Below are 25,037 nucleotides of genomic sequence, written 5' to 3'. Positions count from 1 at the left end.
TACCCAGCATGGCTGGGTGCTTTGGGCCATTGGTTTCCTCCCCCTCTCTGGACTCTTCATCTTCTCCTTGAGAATGTTCAAGCACCCTTCAAGTTCTGGCCTCTGTGAAGAGGTTTCTTATGCCTATACCTGTGCTGTTTTACAGATGGAAGCCCTGAGCCTTAATGCTTGACCAGATGAAAAGTTCGCCAGCTTCTGTTTCCACCAGGTGGACATGTCAAGCTTGGTCCCCAGCTGAGGAGGAGGCCAGAAAGAGCCCTCAGTGAAATAATCCAAGCCCTATAGGCCTGAGCAACTGGAAAAGGCAAGAAGTGAATGCCAGCTGCTAGAGAACCCTCGTAAAATCCTCCTCCAATTGCTATTTTCAAAATTCTTTGGGAATTCTGAGGCAAAGAACAAGATGTAGGGAAATGGAACCAACTCCTGGGTGTCCCAAGCCTCGAAACCCCTTTCATGGCTCAAAAAAAGCTCACTTTGGCCTCAGGAGAACTGGTGAACTCTGTCCTCCATTCTCTTGGCTTCAGCCAAGTGCTGGACTTGCCTTCTTGCTTTGACCTTGGCAGTCACCTTCACAGAGGGATTAAGACTGAAGACCCCCAGGGGCTCCATCCCTAAGGGAAGCTTGAGAAACAAAGCCCCCCTCCATTCCCTCCCTGACCTCGACCCCCAACCCCCAGCTGAACCCCAACGATCCAGTCCGGAATGATCCCGCTATGGCCAAGCTCTGGTTCAAATTCCAGCGGTACTTCCGCAGGAAACCTGTCCGTTTCTTTACCTTCCTGGTGCTCTACCTGACGGCTGGGAGCCTGGTCTTCCTTCACTCTGGTTTTGTGGGTCAGCCTGCTGTCTCCCAGAACCAGGCCAACCCTGCCGTGGGGGCCCCAGCGGAGGGTGCTGAGTTGCCCTTTTTAGGTGACTTCAATCTGGGCAGAGGCTTCCGGGACACAGGTGAAGCCTCGAGCATCGCCCGCAGATACGGACCCTGGTTCAAGGGCAAGGACGGGAATGAGAGAACCAAGCTTGTGGACTACGGTGGAGCCTGGAGCCGGGCCCTCAAGGGGAGGGTCATCCGGGAGAAGGAGGAGGAGCGAGGTAAGGGGGGGAGCATCTGGGCTTGGAAGGTGGCTGAGGAGAAGGGAGTGGGATGATAATATAGTAACAGCCACCAGTGTTCAGTGTGTAATAGGAACCAGCTGTCATACATCCAAGAGATTTCACAAAAGAGAAAATTGAAGCTCAGAGACATTAAGTAGCTTGCCCAAGGTCACACAGCTTGTCAGAGTTCAAAGTCTAACCCTCCCCTGAAGTCTTTTTTTGTACTTATTAAATACACACAAAAATAAAAATATCTACCATATATTGAGCACTTAATAAGGGGCCAATTACTTTTTTAAGCATGTGTCAAATTATCCCTGCAACTCTATGTGATAAGTAGAGTTTTAAAGATGAGGAAACTGAGGCACCAAGAGCCCAAGGTTACACAGCTAGCTAGTGGCAGAGCTTCTGCCCCATCACATTGCCTCTCAGTCCATCTGGCTGGATCCCTTGGTGATGGCGCTTGGGGGACCTCATTGCCTGGGCATATTTCATTGCGTTTTTTTAGACTGTCACAGTTAAAAAGGGCTTTTCTTCTTAAGTGCATTACCTCATTTGATTTTCACTACACTCTATGGACTTAAACAAGGAATGTGAATCCTATGCTCAATTAACTGATATGGAAACTGAAGCTTGAAGAAGTGAAGGCACTTCCCCAAGGCCACATGGCTGATAAGTTCAAATCAGACCATCTGGCCTGGATGCTTGGCTCTATGACTGCCTCCCAGTGTCCGCTGATGTCTGTTCATCTGGCCATGCTATCCTCCCGACCCTAAAAACCTTATATATTTTATAAAATGTAAATAGAGATGGAAGAGGAAATAAGAAAGAAGCCTGGAGCCCACAGCTCTCAGCAGGCAGCTCTGGAATCAGGCAGCGTTATTAAGAAAACACAAATCCAGCTTGTCCTTGATTAACTTATTCAGAGTTCATCGAGGAAAAAGAACATATTAGATTAACGCTAATAAAAACGAGATGCTTCTCTGACCTGATGCTAAATACCTTTGTTTTTTCTCAGAAGCTTGCAAGGGCTCTGCTTGGTGCAGTGATGCAGGATTTAAGCTGTAAAGATTTTACAGCCTATCACAGGGGCAGGAGGTGAGGGTGAAGCTGCTCTCAGGCTGGCCTGGGACAGGGCTGAAAGTCCTACTTTCTGGGTGGAGCTGGCACCTACAATTGCCTGTTACCTTGCTAGGTCCTTCAACCTCCCCAGGCTTGTGGGAACCTGTGCTCTGAGCACCCAAATAAGGTTTCAAATCCCACTTCTGCAGCTTGCTGGCCGTACAGCTTTGAGCAAGTCACTTCAGCTCTCTGAGTCTCAGTTACCTTTGGGGGTTGAAAGGTACTTAACTTCAGATGACTGCTGTGATGATTATATAAGATAAATCGATTGTGTGGTCTCTAAATGCCAGGTACCACTCTAAACACTTTGCATCTATTACATCACATAATCTTCATAGTAACCCAGTGAAGTAGATACTGTTATTAACTGCACTTACAGGGAGGAAAAAGAGGCACAGAGAGGTTAAGTAACCTGCCTGGGATTATCCAGCTGGAAGAGGGGGTAAGCTAGTATTTGAACCCAGGTGGTTTGAATCCTACACCTGAACCTTAACCACTACATTGCCTCTGTTTTCACGTGGCCTTCTCCTTGTGTCTCTGTGTCTTCAGAGAGCCATCTTCTAATAAAGACACTAGTCACATTGGATTGGGGCTCACCTACTCCAGTATCACCTCATAACTAATTACATCAGCAAGGAGCCTATTTCCAAATGAGGTCACATTCTGAAGTGTACTGGACTTAGGACTTCAAATATCTTTTCTTGCAGGGAACACTATTCAACTCATAACACCCTTATTTTTTATTTCCACTTTTCAGACAGGAGCTTGAGTAATACGACAGTGTCAGGATTAGAACCCAGATCTGTTTGACTCCAAAACTGTTCTTGTAGGGCTCTGTAATGCTCCTGTCTGTGCATCTGTTCATAAACAGTAAATAAGAGGAATACAAATTAGCATATGTTTAAACTATTCTTTTAACAAAGTACCTTTATTGAAGAGAGCAGAATTTCTTAAAAAGGAAGATTAATAGAAGCAAAAAAAAAAAAAAAAAGAAGGGAAAGGAGAAAAAACACAGGAGGGCTCTTTTTCAGATGCCTGTGCTCTCCTGGGCTCATCTCTCGCTGGTTTCTGTGCTTGAGATACATAGCTGGGATGAGGCTTTGCCATTTCAGCAATATTCAGATGGCTGCAGAGCTGATAGATTATGTGAACTTGACCATTAATCCACCATCAGGTGGCCTGTGATTTTTGTCCCTCTTTTACATATCTGACCTAACCCTCATCTCTGGGAGATTCTGCCACCGCAGCAGAACTTGAGGTGGGTCCCTTGGTAAAGAGCTAAAGTGGGTTAGACTGGAACCCCACTGATGAGCTCATTGCTGATAGGGTGATGAAACTGCTGGGACAGGGACCATGGTTGTGTTGACCACAGCCTGTAGTGAAGGGTCAGTGGGGAAAAAGTCACCAGCTCTTGCCCAGGACAAGGAGGAAACAGACTCAATATCCATTTCCTGACCCAAAGATCTCAGGCCATCCATCAGGCCATAGTGTGTAACATGTTCTTCCTTCTCCAGAGCATCTGTGAAGGAACCACGTAGCTTTTTTTTCCCTCCTGTTGACAGATGAGGAAATACTAGGGCATCTCTTCACCCAGCAAGTCTTTGAACACCTCTTATATGGCACATCTCAGTCTGATGTCTGGCCTGGTAAGAGGGTTAGGGAAGGAATGGTAGAGAATTTTAAAGCCCAGGTTTGAGGGCAGATGGACCTATGGTCAAATCTCAGCTCTTCTCCCAAAAGACCCTCCTCTCCCATTATCCCTCTGAGAAGGTCTCTCTGGGAGGATGGAGAAGCCCTTCTCCAAGTTGAGACTGAATGTGGTACGTGGGAAAGGACATCCTACATAGATGTAGCCTAGACCCGCACAGCTGGGTGGACTCAAGCAACTTAATGTAACAATCAGAGTTTTAGTCAGCTCGCCTTAGATGGCAAGGGACAAAATCTTGTCTTAAATCAGCTGAAGAAAGTATATTGTATCTTGTCACTAAACTACATAAGGGGCTAGATTTTCAAATGAATGATTTGTACCTTTCTCTTCCTAACTCTCATCTCTTCTTGCCTCTGACTTGGTTCTCCTATGCAAACTAACTTTAGTGCCAGGAACTGTGGCTATTGGTAGCTCTGGGCTTAGACAATGCCAGTGTCAGAACAAGGGAAACAGATGTCTTTCTCCCAGCTTTAATCTATAAGAATCCAAAGAATGGGTCACATGCCCTTCCCTGGAGCGATCAGTCACTGGCTGGCAGCAGGTACAACATTGCCTCTTCTATGGTCAGTGTGTCCCTGTGGTCAGAGCAGGTTGGTGAGGTCTGTTAACAGAAAAATGGGAAGAGGGGTGCTTTGAAGGTGTGAACAGTACCATTACAATCCACCCCTTTACCCCACAGTGGACACATATACATACATTCTCACTCCTATTAATTTGATAATAAAAATCTCATCTGACACAATCCACTACTCTACATATAGCCAAACGTACCTACCCTCACCCTAAGGTGAGATTACCCAAGGCCATAATACATCCAGCTCCAAGCCCAGCATTTCTGGGGCATGCGCATTCCTCTTCATCAGGATTCAGTGTGGCTCCTTGTGATCCTGCCTGAAGTCTGTGGGCCAAATGGAAATGTAACTTCCCCAAATGTAAAATGTTTGGAGTACAGACCTGGGCTTAAATTTTAAGTGAGACACTTCCAAGCTGTAGGAACATAGGCAGATTACCTAGCTTCAAATGCTGCTTAGAAATGGTTAACATGGAATAACATGAGTGGTTACCAGTCAGAACATATACCATGTGCCAAAACAAAGACTCACTTTTTTTTTTTTTCTTTTTTACAGCCACACCTGGCTAGGGGTCAAATCAGAGCTGTAGCTGTGGGCCTGCACCAGATCTGAACCACATCTGCAAACTGTGCTGATGCCTGATCCTTAACCCACTGAGCGAGGCCAGGAATTGAGTCCACATCCTCAGAGACCACATCAGGTTCTTAACCCGCTGAGCAGCAGAAACTCGCAAAGATTCACTTAGAAAGCAGGCTGATAGTCATTAACATCAGTCTGCTTGTCTATAAAATGGGTTAATTAGAAGAGTATGAGGATTGAACTTTTAAAAATGAAGCATGGCACATAGTAGGTGCTCAATACATAGTCCTTGCTTTCTCTCTCTCTCTCTTTCTCACACACACACACACACACACGCACACACACAGCTTTTGATCTGATGACAATGACCTCATGCTGTCAAAATAAAACAACCTTCCTCCCACCTTCCCCTCTTGCTCCCTCTCTCCTCCCTCTCTTTTTTTTCCTCCTCCTGCCCCTCCTCAGACACTCTGTCTCTGGGGAACTATTGAGCTAAAATTGGTGTGAAGCCCTCTCCAACATGGCCTTCGGAAGTTCTCTCTCCCAGCCTAGTTGTAAACAGCATCCATGCCCCAGGGCCGTGGTTCCATCTGTGACAGGAGGGACGTATGTTGTTGAACGAGCACAGTCACAAGATGTGGCTTTTCCAGAATTGTCACTGTCTGATATGCCTGCTCTAGGGAGACAAAGTGTTGTTTTTTTTTTTTAAAAGATGGATTGTTCTTAGTTGACTAAATCACCTCTGTCTTATGAAAGAAATTCAAGGTGATCACGGTTGAGACACGTCTCCAGTGAGGCTGACAAATTCTGCACTTACCAGGGCGGCATTGAGGGACACAATTGCTCCATAATGATCCTGCATCCTCTCCTGGACCCTGCTCTCCACCACAAGTGAGGGGGGTGAGAAGCCCTCAGTTTAAATAGACAGCAGCCTGGCCATGAACGAGATCAAGTGGCATAGAGTATTTTCCTCAATTATTCCTATGAGGGCCATACATTTCAAACGGCTGATTGGGTCCCCAGTCCAGCCCCAGTTACTTCCAAGTGCAAGAGTGAAAGAGCACTGGCTTGAAGTCCCATAGACCTAGATTTAAATCTTTGTTCTGCCACCAATTAGTTTCAGGTCTCGGTCAGGTCACATAACCTTTCTGGGCCTCTGTTCCATCCTCAAAGAGTTTCAGCATGCCAGGAGTTCCCATTGTGGCTCAGCAGGTTATGAACCCGACTAGTATCCATGAGGCAGTGATCCCTGGCCTCACTCAGTGGGTTAAAGATCCAGCGTTGCTGCATGCACCGCAGGTCAAAGATGCGACTCAGATCCCACGTTGCCGTGGCTGTGGTGTAGGCCAGCAGCTGCAGCTCTGATTCAACCTCAAGCCTGGGAACTTCCATATGCTGCAGGTGTGGCCCTCAAAAACAAACAAACAAATAAAGAGTTTCAGCACGCCAGGGGTCATTGCAGAGATCCCCAGATTTAAAGAGAAGCAAGCAGTGGTTCAGAACATGGGCTCTGCAGCCAGACTGTCTGGGTCTAGTCCTAGCTCCACAGGCATAAGCTGTGTTTCCTTGGGCAGGTGACCTAGCCTCTCTGGGCCTCAGTTTCCTCTTCTATATTGAATAGGAAGATTAATACTTACCTCATAGGGTCATTCTAAGGATTCACTGAGATAATATGAATAAAACACTTAGCAAAACGCATGTTCATTTTAATAATAAGTAATTGTAAAATCACATGGGAAAAGATTTTATAAACTGTAAAGTACCATCTTCATTCACTATTTACCATGAAGTACAGGAAGTACATGATGTACATTTACTACTTTAAGAAAACTAAGTGAATGATTTATAATTGGATGGTTATTTTATATAATTGAAATTTTCCTTTTGGATGAAAATACTCACTTTGGCCCACAAGGTGGACAAACTGTAAAGCACTTAGATAGCACCATGAATGCTGGATTCTTATTCCACTCACCTTAACTTTGTGCCTAATATTATGGTAGAAGCAGTCATACAAGTAAGTCCATTTTAACCTCATCAGGCTGATAGTTTCATCCCCCCTATGAAGAAAACTCAGCCTCAGTGAGATTAACTGGCCCAAATGCTCTAGGTCATCACTAGAATGTAACTGGATTGAGATGGAGACCTAGATCTTGAGATCTTCAAATCCCATGTTCCTTCCAAGGAAAAATAACATCTTAAGGCATCTTGTAGAAATGATGACAAGCTGTCAACTATCAAGCTCTTTAAAGTTGTTTTAATACGGGGTTCATCTTCTTGGTGCTTAGGGAATGATATTGGCTTGGGTTCCTGGATGACCAGTTGTCACCAGTAGAGCCCAGGGCTGTGACCATTACCCTAGCCATGGAAGGGTCCCTTCTTCCTCTCTGTTGACCTCCAGGGACCACAGCCTCACCCATGGGACTCCATTGCCCTTCTAGATCAGGTTCTGCAAGTGCATGTGAGTTTCAGTCTCTCTTGTTTCTGCTTTACTGCTCAGAGAAAGGAACTGGTACCAAAATGTCAATAAGGCCACACAGCCAGAGGCACACTGGTTATTCCTGAAACCCTTTCATCTTTGTCCCTACCCCCCAAATCTGACTTCTCTCATCTTCCCAAAGCTAAGTACATCGGCTGCTACCTGGATGACACCCAGAGCCGGGCCCTTCGAGGTGTGTCCTTTTTCGACTACAAAAAGATGACCATCTTCCGTTGCCAAGACAACTGTGCAGAACGGTAGGGCCCCGATGTCCCAGGCTTCATGCATTCAGACCCTTTACTTCTTAGGATCCTATCTGTGGTGGTCTTTCCTTTTCCATGAGAGGGCGTGATGGAGGACAAGCGTGTGACTACAAAGAAAGGGTGATACAAGTATTGTGTGTGTGTATGTGTGTGCCTGCCTGCATACATGCTTGCACCTGAGCTGGGAGTTGGTCCGTGGAACTTTGTGATTGTACAGTTGTGTGAGACTGTTCCTAGGAGAGAGTTTGCAGTGTACATGGTGCAGGGTTAGCTGGATATGTTTATGGGCTTAATGCCAATACATAATTATCTTTAAATAATATTAAGTGTGAGTGCAGGAATCTCTGTGGATAGGTCTGCAAGTGTCCAAAATTGTAGGAAAGCACAAGTGGGTGTTTGTGTTTATGAAAGTGTGAGTCCATGAGCATGAGGCTTGTGAGATGTCCATGGGAAGGGTGAGGTGGAAGCCTGGGTATCAGGAATATTTAATGGTTTCCTAGCCAAGAAACTATTTGTTTCTCTCCCAGGGAGAAACACTTGCTTGTCCAGACAGTTTTCTGGACGAAGAAGAAAATGATGTTCTTGATTAGAACATGAACTTTGGGGGGAGCTGGCTTTCCAAGAGTGGGTGAGGCCCCAAAGGACTGGAGAATGGAGACAGGACCCTTGGTCCAGCCCTGGGAATGAGCACTGCTGTCCTAGGTGCACCATGGAGTGAGCTGATCTTTCCCTTCCCTGTGCCCTGGGTCCCTTGACCCATGGAGGCTTATGAGAGACTTCTATATGCTCACCTGCAGACTCTAGCCAGCTGCCTCTGGAGGTCACAAGCTCTGAAGGACCTCAGCTTGTCCTCCGAAGGACCTCACTCTGCATGGCTGGAGTAGAAATGAGCACGTGGGTGGCCAAGGGACTCTCCCCTCTGTCCCTGATTAGGAAACACTGTCCTCTTATAATCAGCTTTGGGAACAGTCCACCATTGACGTCCTGAGCCCAGGACCACCTCTAGTGTGGGAAGGACTCCAAGCTCTTGATGTTACTGATTCATTAATTTATTTATTGAACTGTGGGGAGACAGAGCTGAATTTCAGAGTCCATGCCCTCAGAGGGGTCTTGCAGGAGTTGAAAAGTTAATGTTTGCAGAGTAAATATTTGAGAACAGTACCTGGCACAGACCAAATAAGCCATTGCTATTCTATGGCCCAAGCTTGTTCATGCTTCTGTCTCCCCCAACCAACTGTGGAGCCCCTTGAGGGCAAAGCTAGGGCTGACTCACCTCTGCATCTATCTGGAAGCACATGCAGGCAACCAGAAGAAATTTGCTGAACCAAATATTATGCCCATTGATCTCACTCATCCTCTGAAGTTCACCTTGACTGTTACCTCCTCTGAGAAGTCTCCTCTGACTCCCCAGTCAGGTTGGGGGCCTCTTTTGCATTTCCACAGTCTGTAATTTCTCCCATCTCAACCCTCATGTCACTGTGCTGGCCTTTTCTGATGACATGCTTGTCTCTCCATCTAGTCTGTGAGCTCTGGAGGTACATGTCAGCATCACCTGGAATCTTTCAAAACAAATTGCTGGGCCCCACCCGACTTCTTGATTTGGCGGGTTTGGGGTGGGTCCCAAAAATCTGCATTTTGAACAAGTCCCCAAGTGATACTGCTGGTCCTGGGACTATGGCTGGAGCACAACTGCTCTGATTTTTACACCCAGTTTGGAAACTGTAAAAACTCCTGCTGCCCTCCTATCAGTGGGTCCAATCATATGAGACAGGCTCCAGGGGCGCCTGAGGACCAAGACTTGAGAGAGAGAAACAGAGACAGACAGGTGGAAGAAGGAGGCTGGCCCAGCTCCAAGATGCCCAGTTAGTTTTAAACTGTTTTACTATGTCTGCTAAGGTGACCATATGATCACATGCCATCCTGAGTAACAGGGGTGTTTGGAGACACGAGTCTGGATGGTTCTGCCTCTCCAACCAGCCCGCGAAAGTCCAGTGAAGGCGTAAGCTGACACCTCCCATTGGTCCTGCCTTTCATGACCAGTATTTTGCAGGCTGCTCCCCCAGGAGCCTTCATAATTGCGGAAAATGGCTCAGGAGCTGCCGTGGGCAAGAGGGCCAAGCAGGGGCTGTCCTACTCTTCCCTTCTCTCCCACTACTTCATACCCACTCCTAGAGCCAGAGCAGGCAATTCCCTTTTCATCTGTTTACACAACGGGTCTTAACTGAGAGTCCTTTTTAGGAAATGATTCCATAGCCATGAAAAAAAAAAATTGAAAACCTTGCAGTGCCTGGATTTTTTTGTTTTGTTCTGTTTTAAGGAAAGGAATTTTTAACTTGGCTGGATATGTGACCTTGGTTTTGCCATCTTCCAAAGAGCTGCGAGAGTCCCTGCCTCCTCCCCTGGGTCCGGCTCCTCCCTGGGGCCATAGAGGCATCATTCCTGGGGAATGTTTCTTGGAATAAAGGCTCTGGACTCTGCAGATGTGATTGGCTCCTGACTCTAGACAGGGAAGAGCAAAAGAGTGGGGTGGGGCGGGGGACCACAGGACCAGAGGGGTGTGTGTGTCAAGTGTGCCAGGTGCTAAAGGTGTATGTAGGTAGATGTGAATGTGACTTGGTGTGTCTATGTGGGTAAGTGTATAGGGGTGTAAGATGTCAGGCAGGGAGGGAAGCAGCTGTTCCTTGGGATCTTGTCCCTTCCCTGAGTCTCCCTGTGCCCCGGGGACCTCTCCTTCTTGGCTTCCTGCCCAACCCACCCCCAACACTTTCTAACCCTCAGCCTCCCTGATGCTATGAAGGTCTCCTTATTCTCAGCCCAGGTCTCCATCCTTAGAGCAGCCCTGTCCCCCAGATCATCTTAGGTCTCCCCAACCCCCAAAGTCTTCCTTGTTCCCCTCAAGGTCTCCCCTATACCCCCTTTTGGGGAAAGAAAGAGACTCCTACTCAGTCTCCTCATTTCCCTGGGGTCTCCTTGTCTCCTGGAAGACACTGTGAGCCAGCTTTCCAAGCTGGATGGGCCTCCTGTCCCCTGATGTCTCCTCTGTCCCTGGGTCTCTCTGTTACCCCTACCTTCCATCATCTGTCTGTTTTCCCTGGGACCTCCTGGTCCCCATAGCCCTCCCATCCTCCAGGCCTCCTTTCTGGGTGAATCTTCCTGTCCCCGGGGTTTCCATGGTGGCAGGTGCCCTGGCCTGACAGCAGCCTCTCCCAGGGGTTACCTGTACGCTGGGCTGGAGTTCGGTGCCGAGTGCTACTGCGGCCACAAGATCCAGGCGACGAACGTGAGCGAGGCGGAGTGTGACATGGACTGCAAGGGCGAGCGGGGCAGCGTGTGTGGTGGCGCCAATCGCCTCTCGGTCTACCGGCTGCAGCTGGCCCAGGAGTCGGCCCGCAGGTGTACGTGAGTCAGCCCCTGCCCTTCTCTGCCCCTCGCCCTCTTGCACCTCCGTGGCTCCTGCCACTCGCAAGCCCTGGGCCACCCTCCAAGGCAGCCACCATCCTGCTCCAGCCTTGCCTCCAGCCACTCCCCTCATTCTCACCTGTTTTCCTGCTTAACAGCTAAAGCCTGAGCTAACCTCTCCTTCCTGATTTTATGAAAGCAGTTTGTCTCTAATGATGGTGATGATGATGACAACAGCAAACACTTCATCATTTTCTAAACGCCCTGTATGGATGAGCTTATGAATCATGCTCTTATTCGCCTACTCCCATTTTACAGCTGAAGAGACTGAGGCTCCATGTTACACAAGCAGCAGAGGATTTAAATCAACTCCAGAGCTTATGTCTTTAATGCTCCCATAGTGAATTTATCCCTCGCTTGTCTGGGCTTCAGTCTTGTTGGTAAAACTCTCTGGTTTCCAAACTGAGGGAAGGAAGGGGATGAATAGGAGAGGACAGGAGCCACCCCTTCTTCTGTGAATATTGTCCATGGCCCCCTCTGAGTATTTAATAGCAGTTAATGTCTATTTATCAAGAATCTGCTATGTGCTGGGCACTGTGCCAAGCCTACTGTATGCCTGATTTTGTTTCCCTTTCCTATAGCCTTTCAAGCAGTTACCATGGTTAATCATCTCCATTTTACAGTGAGAAAACTGAGGCTTAATGAATTTAAGCAAGCCTGCCCAAGATCACACAGTGTTGTGACCTCAGAGGTGACGTTCAGACCTGTAAGAGGAGCTAACAACCTTGGTAAAAGATGGAGGGCTGAGGTTTGTGGTGTGACTCTTCTGATGCAGTCTGAGGCAGGAATAGGAACCCACAAGTCCCAATCTAAAATTTGAATGTGCCAGTGACTACTAAGGAGATCTTGTTAAAATGCAGATTCTGATTCACTAGGTCTGGTGCAATTCTGCATTTCTAAGGAGTTCCCAGGTGATACTAGGCTGCTGGCCCATGGACCATACTTTGAATAATAAGGCCTCAGACCTCAGTGGAGCTGATCAGGTCTGCCCAGAATATAGGCCTGCACACCCAGGTGGATTTGGCAGAACCCTAATGCCTGTTTGCATGCAAAAAAAAAGGCCTTTTCCATGTGGACATAATTGTTTATAAAAATTCATTGCTGGAGATCCCGTCGAGGCTCAGTGGTTAACGAATCTGACTAGGAACCATGAGGTTGCGGGTTCGATCCCTTGGTCAGTGGGTTAAGGATCCAGGGTTGCCGTGAGCTGTGGTGTAGGTCACAGACACAGCTCAGATCTGGCTTGGCTGTGGCTGTGGCGTAGGCCGGCAGCTACAGCTCCGATTCGACCCCTAGCCTGGGAATGTCCATATGCCGCAGGAGCAGCCCTAAAAAATGCAAAAAGACAAAAAAAAAGATTGCTGGTTTACTTGATAATGTGTTCTGTATTCCAAATCCCATGTTTTTGAAGCTCTGTTCAAACTTGGCTCTGCAGTAGGGTCAAGCGTGCTGTCAATTTGCAAAGCAGCTGATTTCTAAAAACGGAAGCACCATCTACGTCCCCATCGTTACCTCAGTTCATCCAGGTCTGAAGGTCCAGCTGGCAGAGGGGAGGGAGGGTGTGTGAAATCCAGGCTGGACTATGTCCACACAGCAAGTTTCTGGTTTGGCCATTAGTGTAAAGAGGTTTTAATTTGATGGCAGATTTATCATTCCCAATACTGATTTCTTTTTTTTTTTATAATTTTTTTTTATTTTCCCACTGTACAGCAAGGGGGTCAGGTTATCCTTACATGTATACATTATAATTACATTTTTCCCCCCACCCTTTCTTCTGTTGCAACATGAGTATCTAGACAAAGTTCTCAATGCTATTCAGCAGGATCTCCTTGTAAATCTATTCTAAGTTGTGTCTGATAAGCCCAAGCTCCCAATCCCTCCCACTCCCTCCCCCTCCCATCAGGCAGCCACAAGTCTCTTCTCCAAGTCCATGATTTTCTTTTCTGAGGAGATGTTCATTTGTGCTGGATATTAGATTCCAGTTATAAGTGATATCATATGGTATTTGTCTTTGTCTTTCTGGCTCATTTCACTCAGTATGAGATTCTCTCGTTCCATCCATGTTGCTGCAAATGGCATTATGTCATTCTTTTGTATGGCTGAGTAGTATTCCATTGTATATATGTACCACCTCTTCCGAATCCAATCATCTGTCGATGGACATTTGGGTTGTTTCCATGTCCTGGCTATTGTGAATAGTGCTGCAGTGAACATGCGGGTGCACGTGTCTCTTTTAAGTAGAGTTTTGTCTGGATAGATGCCCAAGAGTGGGATTGTGGGGTCATATGGAAGTTCTACGTATAGATTTCTAAGGTATCTCCAAACTGTTCTCCATAGTGGCTGTACCAGTTGACATTCCCACCAACAGTGCAGGAGGGTTCCCTTTTCTCCACACCCCCTCCAGCACTTGTTATTTGTGGATTTATTAATGATGGCCATTCTGACTGGTGTGAGGTGATATCTCATGGTAGTTTTGATTTGCATTTCTCTTATAATCAACGATGTTGAGCATTTTTTCATGTGTTTGTTGGCCATCTGTATATCTTCTTTGGAGAAATGTCTATTCAGGTCTTTTGCCCATTTTTCCATTGATTGATTGGCTTTTTTGCTGTTGGGTTGTATAAGTTGTTTATATATTCTAGAGATTAAGCCCTTGTCAGTTGCATCATTTGAAACTGTTTTCTCCCATTCTGTAAGTTGTCTTTTTGTTTTCTTTTTGGTTTCCTTTGCTGTGCAAAAGCTTTTCAGTTTGATGAGGTCCCATGGGTTTATCTTTGCTCTAATTTCTATTGCTTTGGGAGACTGACCTGAGAAAATATTCATGATGTTGATGTCCGAGAGTGTTTTGCCTATGTTTTCTTCTAGGAGTTTGATGGTGTCTTGTCGTATATTTAAGTCTTTCAGCCATTTGGAGTTTATTTTGGTGCATGGTGTGAGGGTGTGTTCTAGTTTCATTGCTTTGCATGCAGCTGTCCAGGTTTCCCAGCAATGCTTGCTGAATAGACTTTCTTTTTCCCATTTTATGTTCTTGTCTCCCTTGTCAAAGATTAATTGACCATAGGTGTCAGGGTTTATTTCCGGATTCTCTATTCTGTTCCATTGGTCTGTCTGTCTGTTTTGATACCAGTCCCACACTGTTTTGATGACTGTGGCTTTGTAGTATTTCTTGAAGTCTGGGAGAGTTATGCCTCCTGCTTGGTTTTTGTTTCTCAGGATTGCTTTGGCGATTCTGGGTCTTTTGTTGTTCCATATAAATGTTTGGATTGTTTGTTCTAGTTCTGTGAAAAATGTCCTGGGTAATTTGATAGGGATTGCATTGAATCTGTAGATTGCTTTGGGTAGTATGGCCATTTTTACAATATTGATTTTCCCAATCCAGGAACATGGAATATCTTTCCATTTCTTTACATCTTCTTTGATTTCTTTGATTAAAGTTTTATAGTTCTCGGCATATAGGTCCTTTACCTCCTTGGTCAGGTGTGTTCCGAGGTATTTGATTTTGTGAGGTGCAATTTTAAAAGGTATCGTATTTTTGTATTCCTTTTCTAATATTTCATTGCTGGTATACAGAAATGCAACTGACTTCTGAATGTTAATCTTATATCCTGCCATTTTGCTGAATTTATTAATCAGTTCAAGTAGTTTTGGGGTTGAGTCCTTAGGGTTTTCTATGTATAGTATCATGTCATTTTCATACAGTGACAGTTTGATCTCTTCTCTTCCTATATGGATGCCTTTGATTTCTTTTGTTTGTCTAATTGCTGTGGCTAGGACTTCCAAAACGATGTTGAAGAGCAGTGGTGAGAGTGGGCATCCCTGTCTTGTTCCAGATCTGAGTGAGAAGGCTTTCAGTTTTTCCCCATTGAGTATTATATTTGCTGTGGGTTTCTCATAAATGGCTTTGATTATATTCAGGAATGTTCCCTCTATACCCACTTTGGCGAGGGTCTTGATCATGAATGGATGTTGGACTTTGTCAAATGCTTTTTCTGCATCTCTTGAGATGATCATATGATTTTTGACTTTTTTTGTTGTTAATGTGGTGTATGATGCTGATTGATTTGCGTATGTTGAACCATCCTTGTGAACCTGGGATGAACCCAACCTGGTCATGGTGTATAATTTTTTTTGGTATGTTGTTGGATTCGGTTGGCTAAGATTTTGTTGAGAATTTTTGCATCTATATTCATCAATGATATTGGGTGATAGTTTTCTTTTTTGGTGGTATCTCTGTCTGGTTTTGGAATGAGGGTGATGGTGGCATCATAGAATGTCTTTGGGAGTATTCCTTCTTCTTCCTCCTTCTTTTGAAAGAGTTTAAGGAAGATGGGCACCAATTCCTCTTTATATGTTTGATAAAATTCACCTGTGAAGCCATCTGGTCCTGGACTTTTATTTGTAGGGAGTGATTTTATGACCTCTTCAATTTCATTTCTAGTGATTGGTCTGTTCAGTTAGTCTGTTTCTACTTGATTCAGTTTTGGCAGGCTGTAAGATTCTAGAAAATTGTCCATTTCTTCCAGATTGTCCAACTTGTTGCCGTATAGTTGTTCATAGTATTCTCTTATGGTTTTTTGTATTTCTGCTGTATCCGTTGTGATTTCTCCTTTTTCATTTATAATTTTGGTTATTTGGGTTCTTTCTCTCCTCTTTTTAGTGAGTCTGGCCAGGGGTTTGTCAATTTTGTTCACCTTTTCAAAGAACCAGCTCTTGGTTTTATTAATTTTCTCTATTGTTTTTTGAGTCTCTATTTTTTTGATTTCTTCTTTGATCTTTATAATTTCCTTCCTTCTGCTGACTTTAGGACTTTTTTGTTCTTCTTTTTCTAATTCCTTTAGGTGGAGGGTTAAGTTGTCAATTTGGGATCTTTCTTCTTTTTTGAGAAAAGCCTGTATTGCTATAAATTTCCCTCTGAGCACTGCTTTCGCAGCATCCCATAGATTTTGAGAGGTTGTGTCTTCATTATCATTTGTTTCAAGGTAGTTTTTAATTTCCTTCTTGATTTCCTCATTGACCCATTGGTTTTTTAGTAGCATGTTGTTTAGTCTCCATGCAGTAGGTTTTTTCTCTTTCCTTTTCCCATGGTTGGTTTCTAATTTCATGGCATTGTGTTCAGAGAAGATACTTGAGATAATTTCTGTGCTCCTAAATTTATTGAGATTAGCTTTGTGTCCCAGTATGTGGTCGATTCTTGAGAATGTTCCATGAGCATTTGAGAAGAATGTGTATTCTGCTTTTTTTGGATGTAGTGTCCTGAAGATATCAATTAAGTCTAACTTTTCTATTGTTTCCTTTAGGATCTCTGTTGCTTTATTGGTTTTCTGTCTAGAGGATCTGTCCATTGATGTGAGGGGGTTATTGAAGTCTCCTACTATGATTGTATTCTCATCAATATCTCCCTTCATGTCTGTTAATATTTGTTGTATGTATCTGGGTGCTCCTGTATTTGGGGCATATATGTTGATGATAGTAACATCCTCTCCTTGGGTGGATCCCTTAATCATTAAGTAGTGTCCTTCTTTGTCTTTCTTTATGTCTTTTGTTTTAAAGTCTATTTTGTCTGATATGAGTGTTGCGACTCCTGCTTTTCTGTCATGTCTATTGGCGTGAAATATTTTTCCCCACCCTTTCACTTTCAATCTATATGTATCTTTTGTCCTAAGGTGAGTTTCTTGTAGGCAGCATATTGAAGGTTTTTGCCTTTTTATCCACTCAGCCACTCTGTGCCTTTTGATTGGGGCATTCAGTCCATTGACATTTAAGGTGATAATTGATAGATGATTATTTATTGCCATTTCAACCTTGTGTTCCAGTTGATTCTATGGTTCTCCATTCTTCCTTCCTTTCTTTTTTTTTTTTTTTTTGGTTGGATGGTCTCCTGTTATTATCTGCTTGAGTGTATTTTTTTTCACTTTTTGCAAATGCAATATTTGCTTTTGGCTTGTGGTTGCCCTGTTTTTTAAGTATGCTAACCCCTTCCCATAATTGTGTGTTTTAGCCTGATGGTCCTGTAAGTTCAAACACTTCATTACTCTATTAAAATTAAGAAGAGAAACATACAAACAAACAAACGAAAAGGGTTATTTACTTCCTAACATCCCTTGCCCACATTTTATGGTTTTGATGACTCTTTTTTATTTTTTTCTTTTTAATTTTATTTTGTTTGAAGCATGTTCATGATTAAATCTGTATGCTGGTTTATTTGAGTGACTGCTCTCTGATTGCGGTTTCCTCAGTCCTAGTTTTTCCTCTTCTTTTTTTTTTCTTTTCTTTTCTTTTTTCTTCCCTTTCCTTCCTTTCTTTTTGGTTTAGAGAAGCCCTTTCAATATTTCCTTTAACCTGGGTTTTGTGTTGCTGTATTCTTTAAGTTTTTGTTTGTTGGAAAAAATTTTTATTTCCCCTTCTATTTTAAATGATATTCTTGCTGGATAGAGTATTCTAGGTTGCATATTTTTTCCTTTTAGCACTTTAAATATCTCTTGCCATTCCCTCCTGGCCTGTAGTGTTTCTGTAGAGAAGTCAGCTGATATTCTTATGGGGGTTCCCTTGTAGGTAACATTCTGTTTTTCTCTTGCTGCCTTTAGGATCCTCTCTTTATCACTAACTTTTGCCATTTTTATTATGATGTGTCTTGGTGTGGGTCTATTTGGGTTCAGTTTGTTTGGGGCCCTCTGTGCTTCTTCTATCTTGAACCCAGTATCCTTTAGATTTGGGAAGTTTCCATCAATAATTTCTTCAAATATATTTTCCATCCCCTTATCTTTTTCTACTCCTTCTGGAATTCCTATTATGCATAGATTGGCCCGCTTTATATTATCCCATAGGTCTCTTATATTGCTTTCCAGTTTTTTGATTCGGTTTTCTGTCTGTTGACCGGATTGAGTGATTTCCATTATTCTATCTTCCATATCACTGATTCGTTCTTCTGCATTATTCATTCTGGTTTTTACTGCCCTTAGTTCAGTTTGCATCTCTGCAAATGAATGTTCTAGTTTTTCTTGGCTCCTCTTTATATTTTCTAGTTCCTTTCTGAGGGTATCTGCATTACTGTTCATATCTTCTCTTAATTCCTTCAGTATTTTCACTATTTCTCTTTTGAACTCCAGGTCTGTCAGACTGCAGAGATCTGTTTCATTGTTGACTGTTTTAGGTGAGTTCTCCTGTTGGTTTGACTGGGGGTGGTTTCTCAGCTTCTTCATTTTGCTTGTTGTTTTCTTTTTCCTGAGGGAGTTGTACTCTCCGTGACCGGGCAGTGTTTGCCTTGTCACTGCTGTGGAATATTTCCTGAGGGCTGGCATTGTTGGTCAATCTTTTTTGAGGCAGTGTGGCTTTTATGGAGTATTGATGGAGCTAACAGTGTTTCTTTGAAGCAAAGGACTTCCTGAGGGCAGACAGGACTGGGAGGTCCACACCACGATGGTAGCAGATTTCACTTGGTCATGCAGAGCTTGCTCTGGTGTTTTTAGGCTGTGGGGTTCTTGCAGGGGGTTGGCAGTGTTGGGCAGCTGTTCCTCAGGAGTGCAGCACCCCCTGGGGGCTGTAGCAGCTATCTGGGTCACTGAGAACCTAAGAGGCTCTTCCCTAGGGCAGCCCAACTCAGAAGGACGGCCTGCGAATGTAGGCGGATCTTTTCACAGTCTGGCCAAGCTTGTTGCAGCTTTTCTGGGCTGCAGGGGGTCCTCCAGGGGGCTGGTGGTGCTGAGCAGCTATTCCATGGGAGTGGGGCACCCCATGGGGGCTTGGGGGGGTAGCAGAGCCGTTGGAAACCCAAGAGGCTCCTCCCAGGGCAGCCCGACTCAGAAAAACCGTCTGAGAATTAGGCAGATCTATTCATGGCCTGGCTAGGCTTGTTTTAGCTTTTCTGGGCTGCAGGCCTTTTCTCGGGGGCTGGTGGTGTTTGGTGCTGCTCTGCGGAAGTGTAGCCCCTCCAAAGGGCAAGCAGGCCTGTGCAGGGACAGCCCCTGCGGTGGTAGGCTTCAGGCAATTGTTGAGGCCAGCCCTCCTGGATGGCAGGCAGACCCAGGTTCAGCGAGAGCGCAGGGGGTGATGGGGGTGGGGGGAGGGGATGCACTGGGAAGCACAGCTTTCAGCTAGCTAGCGGGCCTGTAAGCTTGCTGTGGCGTGGGGGGTATTCTATGGGGACCCACCTCTTCTTCTCTCCCCTCCCCAGCACGGGCGCAGACCAGGCTCTTCTCCCAGGTTCCCTCTGATGCGGCTTTCCACTTCCCCGCCCCTAGAGTATTGCTCCCTTTCTCTGCAACAGCTTTGTTTTCTAGTCTCCCAGGCAGTCTCTGCCCCGTCAAATGGTTTCTAGACCTCCCAAGCAGTTTCCGCTCCGCCCCGCCCCGCCAGCCCGATCTTGCAGACTAACCTCTGGAGCCCAGGTCTTGGTGCCCAGCCCCCCTCCAGGCGTCCCCCGTCCCTTTCCCGGGGACTAATCTCTGGAGCCGAGGACTCGGTGCCCAGCCCCCACCCAGGCGTCTCAATTTTTGGTGACTGTGCCCGTAGTTCAGATGGTCCGTTCGGTTCTTGATTGGCTTTTCCGTACTCCAACTTACTGCTACACTCTTCTCTGCATCTGGAGAGTCCTCTGGTTCATTTGATCTTTCCCCCGTGTAGGTGACTTTCCATGGTGCGGGATCCCTTTCTCCTCCTCAGTTCCCTTTCGGGAGCACCCGTCCCGCTCGGATTCACCTTCTCTCGCTCTCCTCTTTTCTCCCGTTCTGCCCAGTAATGTCACGAACTTCTTGCCGTTATTGGAGTTTAGGTTCCTCTGCCAGCAATTGGTTGCTGTTCTGTGCGAGTCATTTATTCCGTAGATGTGCTTTTTTTGTTGTGTTTGTGGGAGAGGGCGAGCGTGTCCCCCTACTCCTCCGCCATCTTGTCCTCTCTCCCAATACTGATTTCTTTATGCTAATATGTACATTATTTTGATGGTGACTTTGACTATATGAAGAGATAACCTTAACGCCATGTGTATTTAGAGGGAAAGCTGCTACCACTAGAACATTCTAGTGGTTGATGCAGAGTTAGGTAATAAGAATAGGGTTGTGTATTATCATCAGCTGCTTAGCCAGACCTCCTTTTGGTTAATGTTCGGATTGGCCGGGTAATATGAACGTTGTCCTGTTTCTCTATCTCTGTCTCTCTTTGTCTCTGTCCATCTCTTTCTCTGTCTCTGTCTTTCTCTCTCTCTCTCTCTCTCACACACACACACATACACACACACACACACACACACACACACACACTATTTAGATCACCTGGTATAATAACATTCACATGGACCATCAAAGTTTTTTCAATCAGCTGAAATATATAAGCCTCCTCAACACACACAAGACCACTAGATTCTGTTACAATAGGGTATGTTTTGCTCTTGTAGCAGTGGGGGGGGGGGGGTGAGGTAGTTGCTGGTGAGAAACCCCTAAGGCTGGCAGGAATGCTGCTCTACCCCTCAGCTTGCCCACCTCTGCTGTGGCAAAATAACCCAAGCTAGCGTTTAGTTCCATCTGAGAAAGGAGTCTTTGTATTTATGTCCAAGACGGAGAATACATTCATTTCTGCTGAGGAGAGAGCCCAGGATGCTTTAAGTCCACCCCAGTTGTTCTGAATCATCACTGTACAAGGTTTGAAGCTTGGGTGCCTTCTGCTGGAGACTCCAGAAGGAAATCTAAACTTTACTAATCTCAAGGCTACTGTGGCTTGGATGGGAATGGAGGTGGCTTGGATAAGAAGACAGATGGTTGGTCAAACTGGAACTCCTGGTAGGCTTTCAGTTGGCAACACAGTATTTGAAAAGAGCATGGGGAGTGTTCATTGACTAAAATGTTTTATGAGCTCTTGTGTGGATTAGCCCATGGAGAGGACAATGGGGAATAAAACACAGTTCCTGCCCTCAGGGAGATCATCATCTAGTGGACAGACAAACCCAAGACCAGTGGGATCTCTTCAAGCATGGGGGCTGTATATATAAGATCCACGGGAGCAACATTTGAGCTGAATATCATCCTAAAGAGAGTTCCAGGTGAAAGGGAGAGTCATGTATTTAGCCATGAGCAAAAATCCAGGGTCAGCAAATATTATGTTTTGAATGACCCCCTGAAATTGCCTTCCTTGATGATGTTCCATTTTACAGCTTTAGAAACTAAGAACCAAGCAGCAGAAGTGGGTATATTGAACAGTGCTGGGGGAGGCTTCACGGAGGAGGGCTGACTGATCAGGGCCTTGTTAGAGGCATAGAATTTTACCAGTGTGAAAAAGGAGGATATCCAGACTGAAGACAAATTGCCAAAGAGTGGGAGAGAAATCTAGACAGAGAGAATAGAGTGAGCAAAGGTAATTTTAGAAGATGAGGGGCAGGTGTGACTTTTCCAAGGTTATAGTGCTTCTTAGTAACTGATAATGGGCTGGAACCCAGGTCTTTGACTCCTAGTTTGAGGGCTAACTCACTATAGTAACCTTGACCTCTTGTGTTGGATTCTGAATCCATTGCCTCTCTTTTGGAAGTACTCCTTGGATCTAATTTACCTTCTGTCTTCCATGGCTCCTGATCTCTCCTTTTGCCCTGCATCCTGACTCTATACATACAGAACCTTCAGTGTCTTTGCTCTGACCCAGTGATACTCTTGGCTTCCCATTCCTGAGATTTGATTTATATACAGATAGGTCAGAAAGGGAAGGCTTCCACTGACATGTATTACATTCCACTGGCATGTGTTACATTGAGCAGGGAATTGAGCAAACACTCCAGAAAATAGGTATGGTGGAAACCAGATTCCATTTGTAAAATCATTAGTTTATATTAACATTATGTCCTGATTGCATTTCCCTGGGAAGTGGCACAGAACTCTTGATTGTAAAGATCCAAAGGAGGCTTATTATCTCCCAAGCACCATTCTGCTGGGGTGTCTGCCTTGCATAGGGAGCCAGACTATGTGTTTCTGAGGTTATGGATTGTTCCTACAGTAGCAAGCATTAAAAGGTTGGAGAGCAAATGTCTACAGGCACCCTGCTATTCTTCCTTGACACAAAGTCTCTGGCACATGGACTCTTTGCCCTTGTTACAAAAGAACTGAGGAATGGACTTCCTCCTTGGTTGGATTACATTTTTCACAGCACTTTGCTAAATGTGTCAGCAAGTGTAGCTCTCCTCCCAGGGGCAGAGACCTGCTGGTGATTTGAGAACAGTATGTGTTTATAGGATGTTGCAAGAAATTTCATTTGCCTAAAAGATTCTTGCAAGATTTGCATTTCAAAGTTCATTAGAACTACACAGACTATACATAGCTGTCCCATGGGTGGCTGTCCATGGTGCTGACCATAGTACTGCCTATGATGCCCATGACTGCAGACCAGCCTCTCCCAGGACTCAGCAGTTTTTCCTCTTGTTTTTCTCTTTTCTGTCTTGGTTAAAGTATTACGAAGCTTAAGTTATCGCTGAAAAAAATAGATCTTGACTTATGGTTCACAGTTTACATAGTGAATTTTTTGTACTGTTGTTAGTTCTGGAAGGTTTTTTTGTATTTGAAGGTTAGAAGGGGAGTTTGGGGCAGTGGTTGTACTTTATGCTCACCGATACTCCATTTTTAACCACTTCTGCTGAGGGGAACCTCAGATGATCATGGAAAGTGACATTGGATGGGTGGGTCATGTTTAGCTCCTTCTTTGCTGGGCCTCTCCTTACCTTTGTTATATGCCTGAGACCCTTGAATTTTATAATTGATATGGATCTTCCTGAGTTCTGCTGTGTAGGATCAAAAGTTTTTCACCTTCTGCATCTTGATGGGGAAGAACTGGTTTGCTCTTCTCCCTGAATCAAAATCCATGGAAACTGTGGGAACATGTAGGCTTTGAAATCAGGCAGACATTGTTTCTATTCCACCTCTTTCCCTTACTTGCTGTGTTGATTTTGGTCAAGCCACTTATTCTTTCTGAGCCTCAAGTACCTCATCTGTAAAATGGGGACAATTTCAACCTTTAAGTTTGCTCTGACTGCCAAGCGAGATAAAAAGCACAGAGCACAGTGCCTATTATGGAGTAGTGGTGATGCACCTTCCTTCCCCAAGTGAAAACCCCTCAGATCACTCTGAGCAGCACTCAATTCAAGCTATTTGGAATTTCCAACAGCTCACAGAAGACTTTGGTGATGCCTAAAAATAGCTGGTTTGAATTCTCCATGGACAGTTAGGCTCTTTGTGTAATTCAATCTTTCTCTGATTATAGGTAGCCATTAACAGCTCCCAGCTCACTGCCTTTCTTCCTCACCAGCATCTTTAATGCAGTAGAGCTTGGCCTAATTACCCAGGGGGGCGGTGGCCTCTTTCAAACCAAGGAGAACTCTTCCACGTCTGCCTTTAAGCTGATGCCTGGTGGCATTTACCTCATTTTTGTGAAGTCCCAGAATAAAGAGATGATGGACTTTACAAATACTTGCAGCTGGTTCCAGCCTGTTCTTCACCTGCCCCCAGTAAAGAGAGTTGACGAACAGTTGGTCTGCTTGCCTCTTGCTAGTAAAAACCCCTGCTACTGAGGTCATGCACCATCCCAGCTGGCCTGGCAATGAAGAGCTGACATTATCAGAATGTGGGGCATGGGCTTTTGTGATCCTTGGATCCCTGATGAGGGGCCTGAGAGGGCTTCTGGGAAATTCAGGTGGCTGGCATGGGGTCTCTGGAGCCCCAACATATTAGAACTTGGAAAGCCTCCTACAGAATAGCAGAGAGGTGGGAAACTAGGATGTGATATCAAATAAGATTGGGGTCAAAGCCCCCACTACCTGTACGAGCTGGAAAAGTGATCAAACCTTGTTAAGTCCTAGGATCGTCACCTAGAGAACAAGATAATAGTGTTGTCTACCTCATGGATTATTGAGAGGATTAATTGAGGTATGATATGTGTTACACACTTAGCACTAATTATGTACAGTAAACAGCTGTTATTACTACTTTTGTGGCTGTTCTTCGGCAAGAGTTGGTTTTTGGGAAGACACTGCTGAGGGTTGCTGCTATTGTCCATGGGTTTTATACTACACAACTACAGGGGGTGCCACTCTCACAGACCACAAGCTGGGACGAGAAGTGGTTCTGAACTCTGTGCAGGATTTCCCTTTTGAATTAAGAATGCGCAAAGATCCAAGATGCTATAAGTTGGGTTCCCCCAGAGACAAGGATGTGAGCTTTGGTTTACGTGAGAGGCAACCCTGGGATGCCCCTCCAGGGGGGTGGAGAGGTGGGACAGGACAGAGAAATCAATACAAGCCCTTTACAACACAGGTCACTGCTAAGGTCAGCGGTCACTTAATCCCACTGGGGAACCATGGGGGATGGAGGAGAGTGTGCTTCAGAGATGTCCTGGTAGAGGGGCGGGAAGCTGCAGTGTTTATCATCCATCACTGGCTGAGGCTGGCTCCTAGGAAGATCAACCCTGGCAGGTGCAGCCTGTCCTTCACATGCCTTAGGTGTTTACGGTAGGTCACTCTCAGCCTATACTGGGATGGTGAGTACTGGAGTGTATTTTTTTTTTGTCTTTTTTCCATTTCTTGGGCTGCTCCCATGGCATATATGGAGGTTTCCGGGCTAGGGGTTGAATCAGAGCTGTAGCCACCAACCTACGCCAGAGCCACAGCAACATGGGAACCGAGCCGCGTCTGCAACCTACACCATAGGTGATGGCAATGCCGGATCCTTAACCCACTGAGCAAGGGCAGGGATCGAACCCGCAACCTCATGGTTCCTAGTCAGATTCGTTAACCACTGAGC

The 25,037-nt window shown here is 45.3% G+C and overlaps 1 protein-coding gene across 2 annotated transcripts in view; it reads left to right on the top strand.

Moving 5' to 3' along the window:
- WSCD2 (WSC domain containing 2) overlaps positions 1 to 25,037 on the top strand; it is a 103,006-nt gene that overhangs the window by 50,545 nt on the left and 27,424 nt on the right. For both annotated transcript variants that reach the window (XM_047761083.1, XM_047761084.1), the window contains 3 exons: positions 146 to 1,092; positions 7,698 to 7,812; positions 11,029 to 11,213. In XM_047761083.1, the coding sequence (XP_047617039.1) occupies positions 714 to 1,092; positions 7,698 to 7,812; positions 11,029 to 11,213 (679 nt within the window). In that variant the 5' untranslated portion in view covers positions 146 to 713. The remainder of the gene's footprint in view (positions 1 to 145; positions 1,093 to 7,697; positions 7,813 to 11,028; positions 11,214 to 25,037) is intronic.

Source organism: Phacochoerus africanus, chromosome 15 (genome assembly GCF_016906955.1).
Source record: "Phacochoerus africanus isolate WHEZ1 chromosome 15, ROS_Pafr_v1, whole genome shotgun sequence".
NCBI classification, from domain to species: domain Eukaryota; kingdom Metazoa; phylum Chordata; class Mammalia; order Artiodactyla; family Suidae; genus Phacochoerus; species Phacochoerus africanus.
Note: the sequence above shows the minus strand (reverse complement) of the source record. Positions and strands in the feature narration are given on the sequence as shown.